This window comes from Colletotrichum costaricense (genome assembly GCF_030867565.1).
Source record: "Colletotrichum costaricense strain IMI 309622 chromosome Unknown Scaffold_4.1, whole genome shotgun sequence".
NCBI classification, from domain to species: domain Eukaryota; kingdom Fungi; phylum Ascomycota; class Sordariomycetes; order Glomerellales; family Glomerellaceae; genus Colletotrichum; species Colletotrichum costaricense.
The window spans coordinates 1,494,040-1,510,108 of NW_026848233.1; the positions used below are offsets into that span (position 1 = coordinate 1,494,040).

At 53.5% G+C, this 16,069-nt stretch overlaps 5 protein-coding genes across 5 annotated transcripts; 4 read left to right on the plus strand and 1 right to left on the minus strand.

Annotated features, from left to right (window-relative positions):
* Positions 1 to 245: 245 nt before the first annotated feature.
* Positions 246 to 3,896, plus strand: CCOS01_04547 (splicing factor 3B subunit 1; the record flags this gene model as incomplete). The annotated part of the gene is made up of 1 exon (XM_060452728.1): positions 246 to 3,896. The coding sequence occupies one exon, from the start codon at positions 246 to 248 to the stop codon at positions 3,894 to 3,896; it is 3,651 nt and encodes a 1,216-aa protein (XP_060316686.1).
* A 3,092-nt stretch (positions 3,897 to 6,988) lies between these two features.
* On the plus strand, positions 6,989 to 7,249 carry CCOS01_04548 (uncharacterized protein; the record flags this gene model as incomplete). Its single annotated transcript, XM_060452729.1, has 1 exon — positions 6,989 to 7,249. A coding segment is annotated over one exon (261 nt), but the record flags the coding sequence as incomplete, so codon positions are not given.
* A 3,387-nt stretch (positions 7,250 to 10,636) lies between these two features.
* CCOS01_04549 (uncharacterized protein) lies at positions 10,637 to 11,108 on the plus strand (the record flags this gene model as incomplete). Its single annotated transcript, XM_060452730.1, has 2 exons — positions 10,637 to 11,020; positions 11,079 to 11,108. The coding sequence occupies 2 exons, from the start codon at positions 10,637 to 10,639 to the stop codon at positions 11,106 to 11,108; spliced, it is 414 nt and encodes a 137-aa protein (XP_060316688.1).
* Positions 11,109 to 11,993: 885 nt separating this feature from the next.
* Positions 11,994 to 12,707, plus strand: CCOS01_04550 (uncharacterized protein; the record flags this gene model as incomplete). The annotated part of the gene is made up of 1 exon (XM_060452731.1): positions 11,994 to 12,707. The coding sequence occupies one exon, from the start codon at positions 11,994 to 11,996 to the stop codon at positions 12,705 to 12,707; it is 714 nt and encodes a 237-aa protein (XP_060316689.1).
* A 1,746-nt stretch (positions 12,708 to 14,453) lies between these two features.
* CCOS01_04551 (uncharacterized protein) lies at positions 14,454 to 14,936 on the minus strand (the record flags this gene model as incomplete). The annotated part of the gene is made up of 1 exon (XM_060452732.1): positions 14,454 to 14,936. The coding sequence occupies one exon, from the start codon at positions 14,934 to 14,936 to the stop codon at positions 14,454 to 14,456; it is 483 nt and encodes a 160-aa protein (XP_060316690.1).
* Between the last annotated feature and the right edge of the window lie 1,133 nt (positions 14,937 to 16,069).

Genomic DNA, 16,069 nt, shown 5'->3' on the forward strand with positions numbered 1-16,069 from the left:
TTGAGGTGCAGAAGCTCCCAGCCTTGGCGTTCTCGGCTAAAATTCGGGCGCCCAAATTCTGGTGGCGTCGCCGACAGCAAAGCTTTTGCCTGCGCAGATTGCAAACTCTCCTGCGACCCGGCCATTTGCTGCTACCCCCTTCAGCCTCATCAGCAACACAACGACCATTACTGATGCGCGCCGCCATCGTCGATCGCCCACTTGCATCTTCAAGTGACATGAAGCAACCCTGCCCATAATTCAAAATGTCCGACGCAGACTTCGAGACTGTCCGGAAGCTCCAGGCGGAGCGCAACGCTGCCGCCGCTGCGAAGAAGGGTTCGACCACTTTCGACCCGAACAATCAACGTGCCGACGCTGGCACCAAGCAGAAACTCACCGATAGCTTCGACACCGATCTGTACGATCGAAATGGCGTCGACAAGTTTGCCGGATACAACACGTCCATCCCGGCCGGCGATGACGATGACGACGAGATGGAAGGCACCGACAACACGCGCCGTCTCGTCGGCCAGTACACGGCATCGCGTGAAATGATTGACGAGTTTGCACGCGGCGATGGCGTCGAAGAGGATGACCCCTTGGCTGGCCGGGGCGAGAAGAGCAACAGGATTACCGATCGCGAGACAGACTACCAGAAGCGCCGATTCGATCGCGGTCTCTCCCCTTCCCGAACCGATGCCTTCGCCAACGGAGACAACAAAAACGGCGATAGCTACCGCGAGATCATGCAGCGGAGAGAGCTTGAAAGAGAGGAGGAACGCGTTGCAAGGGAGATCCAGGCCAAGGCCGCGAGGGGTCCCGAGGAAGACGGCAACATCGCCCCAGCGACTCTGAGGGACGACGATAAGGAAAACGCGGAAGCTGGCTCTGCCGATGCTGTCTCTTCTGGAAGGAAGCGCAAGAAAAGGTGGGATGTCGCGACCACGACAGCTGACGAGGAAGCTGCTCAGCCATCTGAGCCCGCCAAGTCGAAGCGCTCGCGTTGGGACCAGGCCCCCTCTCTGGAGCCTGCAGATGCACCAAAGAAACGGTCAAGGTGGGATCAGGCCCCTTCGGCCACTCCAATGGGTAACCAGGGTCTCGCCACGCCAATGCACCCGTCACAGGCGGGAAGCGCAGCCTTGCCTACGACTTTCGGTACCGATATCTCAGGACGCAACGCGCCCATCAGTGACGAAGAGTTGGACGCGCTTCTCCCCGGCGAGGAACAGGGATACAAGATTCTCGAGCCACCGCCAGGATACGCTCCCATTCGCGCGCCTGCTCATAAGCTCATGGCTACGCCAGCACCGCAGACTGGGTTCATGATGCAGGACCCTGACGCCGTTAGATTGAGCGGAAAGCCTGTGCCGGCAGAAATTCCCGGCATTGGTGACCTGCAGTTCTTCAAGGCCGAGGATATGGCGTACTTCGGTAAGCTGACCGATGGTTCTGACGAGAACAGCTTGAGCGTGGACGAAATGAAGGAGAGGAAGATCATGAGGCTGCTCTTGAAAGTCAAGAATGGTACTCCACCAATGCGTAAAACTGCTCTGAGACAGCTCACCGACAATGCCAGGCAGTTTGGAGCCGGTCCGCTCTTCGACCAGATTCTTCCCCTGCTCATGGAGAAGACTTTGGAAGACCAGGAGCGTCATTTGCTTGTCAAGGTCATCGATCGTATTCTCTACAAGCTCGATGACTTGGTGCGGCCATATGTGCACAAGATTTTGGTCGTTATCGAGCCGCTGCTTATCGATCAAGACTACTACGCCAGAGTCGAAGGTCGTGAGATCATTTCCAACCTCAGTAAAGCGGCTGGTCTGGCCACCATGATCAGCACGATGAGACCAGACATCGACCATGTCGACGAGTACGTGCGAAACACCACCGCAAGAGCTTTCGCCGTTGTGGCGTCCGCCCTCGGTATTCCGGCCCTGCTGCCTTTCCTTCGGGCAGTGTGTCGCAGCAAAAAGTCGTGGCAAGCCCGCCATACTGGTGTCAAGATTGTGCAGCAAATTCCTATCCTAATGGGCTGCGCCGTCCTTCCGCACCTCAAGGGCTTGGTCGACTGCATCGGGCCCAACCTGAACGACGAGCAGACCAAGGTCAGGACAGTTACCAGCTTGGCTATTGCCGCGCTTGCCGAAGCTTCAAACCCCTACGGTATCGAGAGCTTCGACGATATCCTCAACCCGCTGTGGACTGGAGCTCGCAAGCAAAGAGGCAAGGGTTTGGCTGGTTTCCTCAAGGCCGTCGGTTTCATCATCCCGCTCATGGACGAGGAATATGCCAACTACTATACCAGTCAGATTATGGAGATTCTCCTTCGCGAGTTTTCTTCCCCAGACGAGGAGATGAAGAAGGTTGTCCTGAAGGTTGTGTCTCAGTGCGCTGGTACTGATGGTGTTACCGCAGGCTACCTTAAGGAGCATGTCCTGGACGAGTTTTTCAAGAGCTTCTGGGTGAGGAGAATGGCTTTGGACAAGCGCAACTACAGACAGGTTGTCGAAACCACCGTCGATATTGGCCAAAAGGTCGGCGTCAGCGAAATCCTGGAACGAATCGTAGTGAACCTCAAGGACGAGAGTGAGGCCTACAGGAAAATGACTGTCGAGACAGTGGAGAAGATTGTCGCTAGTTTGGGCGCAGCAGACATCGGCGAGCGTCTTGAGGAGCGCTTGATCGATGGTATCCTACACTCTTTCCAGGAACAGAGCGTGGAAGACATTGTCATGCTCAACGGTTTCGGCTCCGTCGTCAACGCCCTGGGATCGCGCTGCAAGCCATACCTGCCCCAGATCGTCAGTACCATCCTCTGGCGATTGAACAACAAGTCAGCAACGGTACGGCAGCAAGCAGCCGACCTCATCTCACGCATTGCTATGGTCATGAAGCAATGCGGAGAGGACGCTTTGATGGGCAAGTTGGGTATCGTCCTTTACGAATACCTGGGTGAGGAGTACCCCGAGGTTCTTGGTTCCATCTTGGGAGCTCTGAGGTCGATCGTCACGGTTGTCGGTATTACACAGATGCAACCTCCTATCAAGGACTTGCTGCCAAGACTCACCCCTATCCTGCGCAACCGACACGAAAAGGTCCAAGAAAACACCATCGACCTGGTCGGTCGTATCGCCGATCGCGGCCCCGAGAGTGTGAACGCCCGCGAGTGGATGCGTATCTGCTTCGAGCTCCTCGACATGCTGAAGGCACACAAGAAGGGCATCCGTCGTGCCGCCAACAACACTTTTGGTTTCATCGCTAAGGCCATCGGTCCCCAGGATGTGCTCGCCACGCTGCTGAACAATCTTCGCGTGCAGGAGCGTCAGTCCCGTGTCAACACAGCTGTTGCCATTGGTATCGTTGCCGAGACTTGCGCCCCCTTCACTGTTCTTCCCGCCCTCATGAACGAGTACCGCGTTCCCGAGCTCAACGTACAAAACGGTGTGCTCAAATCCCTCTCTTTCCTATTTGAGTACATTGGCGAGATGGCCAAGGATTACGTCTATGCTGTCACCCCTCTGCTCGAGGATGCTCTCATCGACCGCGACCAAGTCCATCGACAGACGGCCGCATCTGTCGTCAAGCATATCGCGCTTGGCGTTGTCGGCCTTGGATGCGAGGACGCAATGGTTCATCTTCTCAACCTCCTATATCCTAACCTCTTCGAAACGAGTCCTCACGTCATTGACCGTATCATCGAGGCCATCGAAGCCATCCGCATGGCGGTTGGCCCTGGCGTCGTTCTCAACTATGTATGGGCAGGCCTGTTCCATCCTGCGCGCAAGGTACGGCAGCCTTATTGGCGGCTGTACAACGACGCGTACGTCCAGGGTGCCGATGCCATGGTACCATACTATCCCAACCTGGACGAGGAAAAGGTTGACAGGTCAGAGCTTGCGATCATGCTCTAAGTTTAGGAAGAACACGGGAAGGGAGGGATATCAGAGGCAAGCGGGGCATAAGGTTCAACGGGTTTTCAGGGTTTGATTTTCTTCTACGATATCCAAGAAGGGATGTGTTCTTTTTTTTCCGGGCCCGCACAGGCTCTAGGGGAGTATGTTCCGAGAGCGAGCGAGCGAACGGACGGGCCGCGGGGGTGAGGCTCTGATCCGGGCTTAGGGGAAGGAAGAAGGAAGAAGCAGAAGAAGAGCAAGAGACTTGTAGCGCGTGTTCGACGGGCGCAGGGTAGGCAGCCATTGTACTTGAGTCATAATACTCGCATCGTGTAGACTTTTCTTGTTGTTTTTTTTCTTCATTTGGTGGAGCATTCAGAGCAGCCAAAAAACAAATCAGCGGTGTTATTTGATCTTAATGGGCAGAATTAAAACTCCACGATGAAAGCTCCATTTTGATTTTTGTTGTTGAGAACTTGGGATACCAGTAGTAATTCCCTCCTTTTTTCTTCTACATGCTTTCTCATCTCGCTGTGCCCGCAGAAGCCCCCCCGGGTGACCCTGAACTGGAGAAACGTGCTCGTCCGTTCGCTGTAATATGACTCGGGGCTTCCGGACGGCGGGGTGCAAATGGGGTGGGCTGTATCTCGCTCGAACGGCTGTCTCCGTGAAGCTTTTCACGTCTCACGGGTTACCGGTCTGAAGGTGACGGGGATTCTTGTTCCCACTCTGTGAGAGAACTCTGCGGCTTCTGTCAGGCACGGAATGAATAGGGTTATAGTAAGCGGTGAACGATCTTCTCTAGATACAGAGTTTTTCGGCGACTGCTTCGTAGCTAGATACTTTGTTGAGCACCGACCCCCGGCCGGCTGGGGCAAATGAGGCAGAGAGTTTGTACGCGGAGGATGGACGCATGTTTACTATCTCATCCGTGTGTATGGAACCCATATGATGTGGGATCCGTACGGTATGCTAAACTATATGTTCTGACCCGCCCGTGTTGAGTGTGCCTTCATGACAAGACGTGGCGTGTTGATAATGTACGAATATACCTGACCTTGCCCTATTCACTTCCTTTACCCTTCCCTCGAAATGAATGTTGTCCAAACCACCCCAGTCTCGGCACGCCGGCAGCGGGAGTCAAAGAGGCATTAGGGGACTCAGAGAGCAAGTGCCAACAACCAAGGCGTCTATCCGTAAGTGACTACTTACTATCCTATATTCAGATATTGGGAAACGGGCGCAATGCAAAGCAAGGACCAACATCTATCATCCACACCCCCTCAACTCACCCAATCCACCGCTCGCCGGTATTGCGGGGGCGACGAGAAGAAGAAGAGGAAGAAGCTTGGGGCCTGCCGCCCCAGAAGGGGGAAGGGGGAAGAAGCTTGAAAGCTTGACACACGATTCAGCCTCGTCTTGCCTAGCTACAATTGTATTCCGCATATTATACGGAGCTCACAAAGAAGAAGAGGAACCACATTTACACTCAAAAATCAACAATCTCCAAATGCAGTCTTCCCGGGTCATCTGGTGTATAGCGGAGAGCTGGTGGGGCGAAAGGGGGTGTGCTCTTGAGCCTTGATTGCGTATAAGTCATGTTTTGGTACAATACTGTGTATTCTAGTCATGTTCAAATCCGAGCATTGTATATCGGGAAACCCGGACCCCCCGCTTGTAGTCCCGCGGCCACGGGAGTGGGAGAGAGATTGATGAACGGGGAAAGGCACTGGAGAAAACAGAAAGGAGGCAACCTGTTTTTCGGAAAATGTCTCCTGTGATAGACCTCCGTGAGCCCACGGGGAGTCTGGGGATGGGAAGTCATCGTGAACTTTTACCCGACCCCCGCCGCGCGATTCAAAGAACCAGTCAGCCTCGGGCCCATCGGCCGCCTTGCGTCCTCAAACGCGTTGCATATAGCACAAACGTATTATCACAACAACTCTCCTAAACTGGGGAAACTCTGCAGCCCCGTTGAAAAGGTCTGAACTAAGAAGTCTGAACCACATCATCATCCCCGATTCCCCCGGTGTCCAGCTTGATCCAAGCAGCAGGACGTTAAAAAAATAGAACTGTGTCCTAGTATACATGTCGTCCAAGGATGGCCCCGATACAAGTTTACCCAGAGGTTGAAGAGGATTTCGAAAACGCCGATTCATCTGCCTTTCCACTTCCGCCCAGCGAATGGATTAGATGGATGGATGGCCTTGCTACCGTCAGGCACAGCTCACGTGTTCCTCATTGCGTCGGCGGATGGTTAAAAATAAGCATCCCACATATTAGTCGAAAGGAAGAGGAGAAAAGTTTTACAGACATGATCCTTTCCCACCTCCGTACGGGGGAGAGCTTGGCTCCGTGCCGCAGGAACAGCCGGGCGAAAGGATACCTTGTTCGGTTAGCAAAATGAACCACTTATTCAAGCTTCCCACCTTAAAGAAAAAAAAGTTGCAAGTCCCTGGCGCTCTCACGTCAATATCGTAAGTCAAGATTCAAGTGTCGTCGCCGTCTGTCATTGTCGTCGACGCCGCGATCAGCAGTACCACCGTACCTATCTTGTGGGTCAGGGGGCAGCATATCGCCGTCCCCTTCTCCCCTCTTTTGCGTTGTTTGAGATGTCGACGGAATGCAACTCACTCAGGGGCAGGGCTGGTTTGGTTGGTCGGTTGGCACGCTCGGTTGGCGGTGGGCTGGCAGGCTGCGGGTTGCGCTCCTGATGTTGCTGTCGGTACCACGCTGCCCTTTATTAGCTTGTTGTTCTTCTGTTCCCTCCCCCCTTCCCCTTCGCTGTATGGTACAGTTCCCGTGGGGAATGAAAACCCCTCCTGTCGAAAAATGCGAGATTCAGGTGAGCCAACGCGGGTAGATTGTCGAATGTTGTAGTGTAAAATATGGAGGGAAACGGGATCAAGGTCTCGTTTCGAGTGCAAAGAGCCTCAATTCCTGAGTTCGCCAACCCCATCGCAACCGGTTCGCTGTGTAAAGTCGCTAGGCCTGGTGGCGCTGCGACTGCAAGAGGCGATATCGGAAAGTGAATTACGGTTCTTGGTCTCTGCCGTAGGCTTGCTCTTGCTCGGATATGCAAACCCCCGAAAGTGCCCACAACGCAATGTAATCCGCACAAGCGAGCGGCTTTCCTGGCTCCTGAGACATTCCGTTGTTTTCGTCCAGCGGTTTGCGGACATCCGCGCCGTCTCACACTCGGCTCACTACCAAAAGGCGCCCCATCTTTGCTTCCTTTTTCTCCAGACCGCGTCTACGTGTGTTCTCAAGCCTCACTGGCAAAGGAAACGGTCGCGACGGCGTCAGCGTTGCCTCTCGCGCAAAGGGACACTGCGGGGGATCTGCGCGCCTGCGTCAACTGGGTAAACTGAGTTAAGGCTAGACGGCCATAGTCTGGGCTGACTTGAGGCGTTCCTAGTGTACACTTCAGTCCCCCAAACTCCATATTGGTGTTCCTCTTAAGCAACGATCGACATTTCACCCCCGGGAATTTTTTCAAGTCCCGCGGCGCCGTCTTCATCTCTAGATAACGTGGATAACGACCAAAACTAAAACAGTAAGCACTGTCTCGGTGAGCTCGGCCAAATTCACTGGCAGGACAGGGGCTCTTTGCAGGAGGAATGGGCGAATCTTGAGGCGGGCATAGCGGGACTCTATATGGAAAGACATGTTCGAGACAGCCACAGCGGAAAGCCGATGAGACTCGGATTCCCTAGACAATCTTGCCTCATTTACATGCCGGCTCTATCGAAGCACTAGACCAAGGGAATGGAAGGCAAGGCGTGTTTAAGGTATGCGGTACGCATTCAACCAGACCACTGCGCCATGTCTCATCTGATTAGAAAAGAGTCGTCACAGATACAGATACTGAGGTCGTAGTGCCGACGCGCCGTTGTGAACTTTCGATCCAAGGGAGAGGGGAGGGGGGAAGTGGCGGTTTTCAGGACCTATCCGAGAATGGGCATGCTCACAAGCAACAGCATGGTTTCGACCGTGTTCGACAGCACAGAAGAAGACATATCGTTAGCTGGCGTTTCGTCCCTAAATCATATCGACATCGTCCTCGTGTCGTCTCATGTGCGAGATCTCCATGATCGTCATAGATCATCGTTGTCATCGTGCTGTCGTCCCTTCTCCCACGAGGATTCAACATCGCCCGAAAGCTTCCCCAGACTGCTCCACCCCATTTTATTTACCAAGCCGCAAGAAGCAGGCACTGCTGCACTGGCAGGCAGGCCGCCAGCGTGCTCCGTGACCATTCAAGTTCGGTGAAGGCAGCGGCGGATTTACCGCGGGATTGCTGATTAGTGCATATGCAAATGCTCAGCAGGCACTTCTGGGAACAAAGTTTGCGCCAAAAGCGCAGGGCTGCGCAAGGTGCAGGTTGGCGCATTGGAATACTTTGGTCAGCGCATTCCACTAGCAAACGGTTTGGCGCCGGGGGACGTTCGGAACGACGGAGTAAGTTCTCGCAAGCTTGCAAGTTGCAGGGAAGATGACGGAGCAACTGTGCCGTCTCCATGACTGAGCGAGTAAGTCAAGCTTGGCAGGCCATGACTGTTGAGTGGTGTTGAGAGTGACTCGAACAGCACCTGACAGCTATGGAGGCACGGAGGTATCTGTATAGCAAGGACGAGAGGGATGGCAGGATATTGTGAGTTTCCTGCTGAATCCCAGATCTGAAGCATCTGTAAGGGAGGATGAGTGTGGACAAGGAAGGTATGGAGGGAGCGTTGGCGCGGGGGTTGCGCGTCGTTGTGTTGGGAAGGCCTTGTCCGAATCAAATTTGTGTCTGGAAAGCCTCATCCTCAAGGACCGACCCGGAAAACAAGAGTGGCAAACCGCAACAGCTGTGTGCGATAACGCCGGGCACGGGGCTGGCTGCGCAGGCCGGTGCATCCGCAAATGCAAATGTGAAGGCGGAAGTGCGTTTCGGTCGATATCTCTCGAATGACAGTCGAAAAGTTGTTACGGGGATGATCTGAATTGCTGGGACGAAACAATTCCGGGGAAAGAAAAGTTAATAAACTCGCGGTACACAAGCTGGGGCGTTCCTATTCGGTATGCATCCTGCTTTCCATTTTACTCAAGGTGAGAAAGAGGGGGGTATCCGTACTTTTGATACTTTTGTAGGTACCTTACATGGAGATGACCTGAGTAGGTATGCATACCTACGTGCCTGCCTGTGCACATATCAGACGGAAGGTGGAATCGGTGGAAGGTTGAAAGGGTGATGTAGCACGGTAGATAATTAATTGGGAAAAGGGGAAAGATCGCAAGGTGACCTCTTGCTGTTTCGGAATAAGAGGTAGGCGAAAGCAGGCTCGCAAGGGGCGTTTACGTCATTGAGTGTTTCGAAACATATCCCACGATGCCCCTTCCACGCTCGGTTTCCCCCATGTTTGGGGGCGTGAAGATGCGGCAAGCACAGCCAGCCCTACCGAGTACCGAGAGCTCCGTACGCATACACCTGCCTCGACATCAAATGTGTATGTACGCTAAGAGGTGTCAGATGACTGGTACCAAGGGAAGAAGCGTGCCTTATTCAATGCTTTGCCTACGCAGTAAGGTAGGTACGGATACCTGCCTTCAGAATAGAATATAGCTGCCCTGATTTCACGGTAAGGAAGGAAGCAATTGAGAATGAAATCACCCGACTGGAATGAGTGCACAACTGTTCAGGGCAGCCGCCCGGAAGTCTCGCCTTCCTCTCCCGCCTTGCCTTACCTTAGGTAATTGATTAGGAACCATCTCGACAACATCCGTCCGATTTTGACAACGCTGACCTCATGTCATCCAACCTCACCACTGAGAAAGCGAAAGACCACATTTGCCTTTCTTAACGCCAACGTCTGTCTCCTACCAGGTCAAACCCAAACCCTCACCCCTCAGCGCGAGTCGACCACATCGGATCAAGATTACATGACTATGTCCTGTCAACAATACCCTGCCTTTCGAGTTCCATCCACAACAAGTCTGAGCAATGATGGCATCCACACGCTCACCATGTACTTCATCGTCGATGCTGTCCAGCGCTGACTTCACTTTCTTGTTACCCTCCGAAGTTCCTCGTTCGCGGCTTTGACCAAGGTGGACATTTCCTTCGAACTATCCCCTTTCTCGGCGCTAGTCAGTCCACATCGCCTTGACCTCAGCATGACGCCGCCGCCTAGTAGCTCCATGCTATTCTGTTCTTGTCCTGACCGATTCGCACCGTTACTCGTGTGCTGGCACAAGGCTTGCCGGCTCCAGCAATCCCGCCATTAGAAGATGCAGCTACATGGCTCGCGGCCCTGCCTCTTTGGCCTCTGCCATGGCATTTGGGCTTTGGCCTTTCCCTCTGCTCTTACGGCCATGTCCTTCCATGGCATTAAACTGGAGCTACGGGATCAACACGAACATTCCGATGCTGCCAGGGAGACGTTCGTCCCGTCTCGGTAGGCGTTGCTCAGGGCGTTTGGCTGTCAGCCACAAGTCGTCTGCAACAGGATACGCGCGTCACCTGTCATTCGCTCCACCATCTTCAGAAGCTGAGAAGCTCACACAACATACAACCGAGCTTCCGACGTTGACTACAACACGTCTGAAGGCCTCTCGGTTTTGCCTTTCCCCCCTTTTTTCAGGAACGGACCACGGGTAGCACACCGCCGAACACGAGAGAGACATGACAGGATGGGACGGGATCAATCGCTCCATCTCTCCCCGGCCTTCCATAGCTATTTCGAGCCGGCTTCCAACACTACAAAAAAAAACCTTACATGATACCTGAGCGCGAGAGAGTGCTGGTAGTTCAGCGGCTCCATCTCGCATCCTGCGCATCCTGGACACGCTGGCTCTCAGACAGATGCCGCTTAGCATCGTCAAAATGGCTGCTCCATTATTTCCAATGCAACCGCACACCCGCAAAATGCGAGAACAGGAAATTTCGACTTCGAGAAACCATGTGCCAACCCACTGCTGGCCATCTATCTGGCGACGACGCTCTGATGGCCCCACATAGAAATCCAAATCAATGCCTGTTCACATGGTTATCGAATTGCATGGCTTCGAGCAGCAACATCAAGTCACCAACAGCACCTCATTTCTCAATAACAACAGCAGTATCCGTACGGATATGCAAGGCCTCCCTCCTCCCCCCACAGGTATGTCTGTAGTGTAGCAGCACGCAGGACACGCCTAGCCGCTAAAATCTTCAGCTAGGGCTTCGCTGCCGTCCCGGACCCTAGATAATCGAGCCTTGGGGAACAAGAGAAAACGACCAAGCGGCCAACGGCCAGCGCGCATCCTGTCATGTTTCTATTACCATTTCTCACCACTGGCGCGCCTCACGGCTCTTCCTCGCTCTAATTAAGCCTCCTCGATCAACTCTAGGAGCCCAGAGACAAGAAACAACACGATGGTACTCTGCGCTTCAGGCACCCCAGGCACAGGAACCTTGACAAAGTGAGGCTGGCACGGCTGGGCCGTCTGCAGGACAACAGAAAACGGTCATGATCGACATTCCCCGCTGTGGGCTGCAGAAGAGCTAGGATGATACAATGCGCTACTGTCAGTTCCAGTATAGCGTCTCCATACAGTTCAATGCCAAGGGAGCTGTCTGGAGTCTCTCTGGATTGCTTGATTGCTTTGGAGAGACAAGAAGACCCGCCTTTGGGGAATCCATGTCGATTCTGAGACATTCCCTGGTCAATTCAATCAGCAAGGGGTAGGCTGCTTGATCGCTATGCTCTCCCGTCTCCTCCGCTCTCGCTCGCAGTGCACACTCAGACGGCAGCCAATGCGCACCCCTTTACATAGACGCACTCCTTTCATAACAACTATCGCCAAGGGTGCTTTTGATGAGTTTCTCGTACTCAGCTGCCGCGATGTGCCTGCACTGCCATCCATTATCGTCGAATCCCACCTGGCCTTACACTAGGCAACCCTATTCAACCCCGTCCTCGACATTGCATTTTTTCCCTCTCGAACTTTAATCCACCACCAACGTTGCACCCGAGGCGCTGTGGGTCGTGCCCTCACTATTGACCATCACCGACTTTGGCAGGTTGCAAACATCCACTCTGATTCCGCACAAGCCCGGCCGCCCGCAGCCCGCTCATCCGCTTGGACGGTAATATGACAGATTGCCTACAGATTCCGGCCGACAGAGAATGTTTCCTTCAATGCGACCCTGTCGTTGTTTTGGGAGAGAAGATCAGTCAGGTGCCGTTCCGCCGCCGGACTCTGGGCGGTGATCGGCGCCGTCATCATCTCGGGTATCTGGATCAGGTGGCACTCCACGCTCAACTGCACCTCATTGACGGCTCCATGAATTCTCCTGTGCGTTCGGCCCTACTCAATGCCGTTGACTGCCAGAAGCTTTGGGGGCCAGGCTTAATCATCCCGTGGCTCACCGAGCCGTCGCGCCGTTTTCCAATAGACTCATTGCTCGGTCAAGGGACGAGCGCGGCTTTCTCGTGTACGGAGTACGGATGGATAGCCGGCTGTCGTCGCCACCTACCATCGGGTTCTGCATGTGGAGAGGACGCGTTCGCTCCCCTTGAGCTGATGGAGCCGGGTCTCGTCGGGTTGCCTGCCATGGAAGCTTTTCCCAACCAGCATGTCCCACTCTCAACGACAAGAAATCATCATGTCGAGATCCCACTCCATCGACGAAGCCATTTCAAAAACTGCTGGATCAGCGCTGAGGTGCTTGTCAGTCTCCGCTACGTTGGCTGGTTGGCACGTTCTCAGACTTCGAAGTCTGTTCACTCACCTGGGTCCCCGGGCTCATCGGCGACCTTAACGTTGCTGCTATCAACACTTTGGGCATGGACCTCCCATGTCTAGCGTGTTTCAACTGTCTCTTTCGAGGTTACCGCCAATTGCCATCCTTTCGAATAGGGCATAGTGAAGCTTTGATTTGAGATGAACGCTGGGGGCAATCTCGAGAACCTTGTCGCAACTCTCCATGTTCCGCATATCCCATTTCGCTCATTCCGAAAACACCACCATCTGATCATCTTCTTCGGGAAAGGACCTGCAGAGTTGACCCAGCAAAGGCTGTTGAGTCCTCCAAAGACGGCTCATCCTCACCCAACAATTCCTTGTCTGTCGGCTGTTGCTGAAAGGTTTATTGGGCCAGTCTCCTAAACCGGCGTTCCATCAGGCAGGGTTGTTCCTGGCCGATCATCTGCGGAACTCTACACACTGGAGACTATCGTCCGGGGATTTTATTGCCGAAGAGAACTTTACACTTCAGGCCTGGCTCTGCCCAGGCTGCCAGGGTCTTCAGCCGACAGATGGCCTTTGAGCTGAGGACCCCACCTGCCATCTCCTAGGCCCTAGGGACCCGGGTCGTGATCCAGAAGAATTCAAAAAGAATTATCCGTTATTAAGAAGATGGGTTCTTGTTATCGGCTCCAGGGAATCCGTTTTTGGATGGGGGCCAAATGAAGCCATCTCTATTGGGCTATCACGGCAGATGTTATTTGCCACTTCTTCTTGTCTTCGGACCTTGCCACGAGATGGAAGCTCACACGAAAGTTTTGGGCAGTTCCACGGTGATTCCCCTAGTTCATGGACACGCGCCTCTGAACTGATATCGGGCCGCTTTTGATTGCCGCGAAGAAGTCGTCGAAGCGCCAACCATCGTGCCAGCGCAGCCTCTGCTTAGCTTCTAAGCCTCTTCAGAACGTGGAGGTTACTTGAAGTGTTGCTGTTGACACAGGAATCTCAGTTCGGCATGTCTTTGAAACAGAGGCCAATGATGATTGGCTGCCTTGAACCGTTGCAATCAAGGAGGCAAAATGCTCATCAGGGTCCAGCTTGCGCACTAAGCACGATTAGATGACACTAGGGGATTGTGTCAGAGATTAGTCTGTTGCGGGCAATGGGCACTTCGTGACCGCTCTTCAATATCCCGTTTGCCCCGGTCTCTGCTAGGGAGGCGGAGAAACAACCGGGGTTGCAGGAACGTTCCGCACTCTCAGAGTCCTAGCTAGCGTCGCGACACCGGCCATGGGCAAAGAGCGAATCGTGAGAATAGAGCGGTTGAATTCGAGGGCGTCAAAGTGTTGGTGTGTGGCACTTGCAGAGGCAGCGGTCGTTGTCTGGCTGCAGCGGAAAAGCTGCTAGTGCGGCGCCACTCCCATCACCCGTCATCTCCCTGAAAAGGAACGGTGGATCATCTCCCCTGTATATCCTTGCAGATTGTGTGGATCTTGTCTCTGGTGCAATCAAGTACCGAGTTCCTCTGTTTTCCGTTTTTTTGCTTTCCCTTTTTGCCCTCTCTCTCTCTCTCTCTCTGCGGACACCTACGCTAATCCTGCCAACCCCTGCTATGCATCGCATTGGGGATAGAGGACATATTCCTAGGCAATGCCAACCCTCACTCGGACCTCAGGCATCGAAGATCCGGGAAGCCGCGAGACATTGCTGCCAGGCCTTGAGTGTTTACACTCCAGAGTGTGCCTCGATCTCCGTATCCCATGTTTGTTGTAAGGGACACCGACAAACTGAGAGTCAAGGGGAGTGTACGGAGTATACATCGATATGTTGAGCATACTTTTTTGTCCGGAAGGCGTTTGCGACCCATCATTTCTTGGTGATATTTATCAAGAGAGCCTTCCAGACCTTCAAATATTGCCAAGCATCTCCATCTTCGCAATAGCCCATGGTGGATGCTGTCCAAGTTGGGTATGGAATTTTCCTGAGAGATGAAAGATTCTTGGTGTGGAGAGCAATGGGGGCCTTAACGGCAGCTTCGGGTGGAGGACGGTACCCTGCAGACACGGCGAGACGGACACTTTTCCTGCTCAACACGTGAAGAAAAGAGATCTTTTGGGTTATTCTTCCACGGGCAATAGCTAAATCTGCGCGAGGCAGACGATGACATGTGGTGCGCTGGGAAACGTCTGGAGAAAGGGCAACATCTCCACTTGCGCCATTGTAGGATGGATGAGGGGCAGCGTTGATCGAGGGTACCCCGGATCGTTGATGTAATTGCTGGGCCGTTTGGATGCTGACAAGCAATGCCTGGCCGGCTGGATGGCCGACCAACCAATGCTGCCAGATCATGGTTTCTCGTCCTCGTCGTCCAGCATGCCGTAACTCAAACACGAGAAGGAAAGAATCCTGATTATGGAAAGGATGAAAAGAGGCACGCTACGTCAGTCAAAATCCACTGGCCTCACAGACGACACTACCACCCCCCATGCGGTTTACCTCCGTCAACCCCCGTCATACTCGACACAGGCAGATACGGATACCCAAGGCCACATGAACCGTAGCCACCTTTGGGAGGTTCACTGCCTCATCCCAGACGAGTAAGCTGGCACCCGCGTCATACATGTAACAGTATGGATATTCTGTGTGTCCTAGATGCAGCCACGGGAAATGTCATTATTGACGCGATTTCCGTACATCCATCATGGAAGGTGTTCCTTCATATTAGAGAGCGAACAAAGTTCGTCATCAAGAACCCAGGCTCATGTTTGCATGCAAGCCATTGGAAAAACAACGTGCAATTCATCAACCAGAGATCGGTTCCTTGGGAGCGGATCATATGAGAAACGCATACGATGGAAGAGCCAAGCACTTGACTTGAATTAACAGTAGCTATGGCGGCAGCTTATCGGAGCTGTACGTATATACCGTTTGCTTGTTTCGTGGTTGGTAGCACCGGGTTGGTTGACTCGATGACATTGAATGCGGCTTCGTACGCGCGACTGCCACCATGTTAATGTGAGGCTCAGTGGCTTGTCTGTCACTTATTGCCGGAATTGACATTCCCACAGGAACAGTAAGGCTGGTTGTTCCCGCCGAGCCCACACGGTCAAAAGCACTTTTCTGTTTTGCTCGGCAACACACATGTGTCTTTGTTGCGTTGAATGATGATGGGTTACAGGCATGGGCCGTCATCGTAACAGAGATGCCATGATATGACGACAATGTCGAACCCTTCTGTCTTTGACCATGCATTCTTGCTGCCCAAACCCACGGTTGCGATGTGGTTCCAGCAGCACCCTCTCATTCAAGACCGCCCGCTCTCATCTTGTAGCAGGTCCCTTGTCATCTTCCCCCCTCCCCCTTCCAGGTATGAAGTGCTCCGTACTCTACATAGTACAGTACGCAGCATGCAATAATGGGCGTGGAAAGCAAAGGGATTGGTTGTACATGTGGGATGGGGCAGGACAGAACAGATCCTGGCG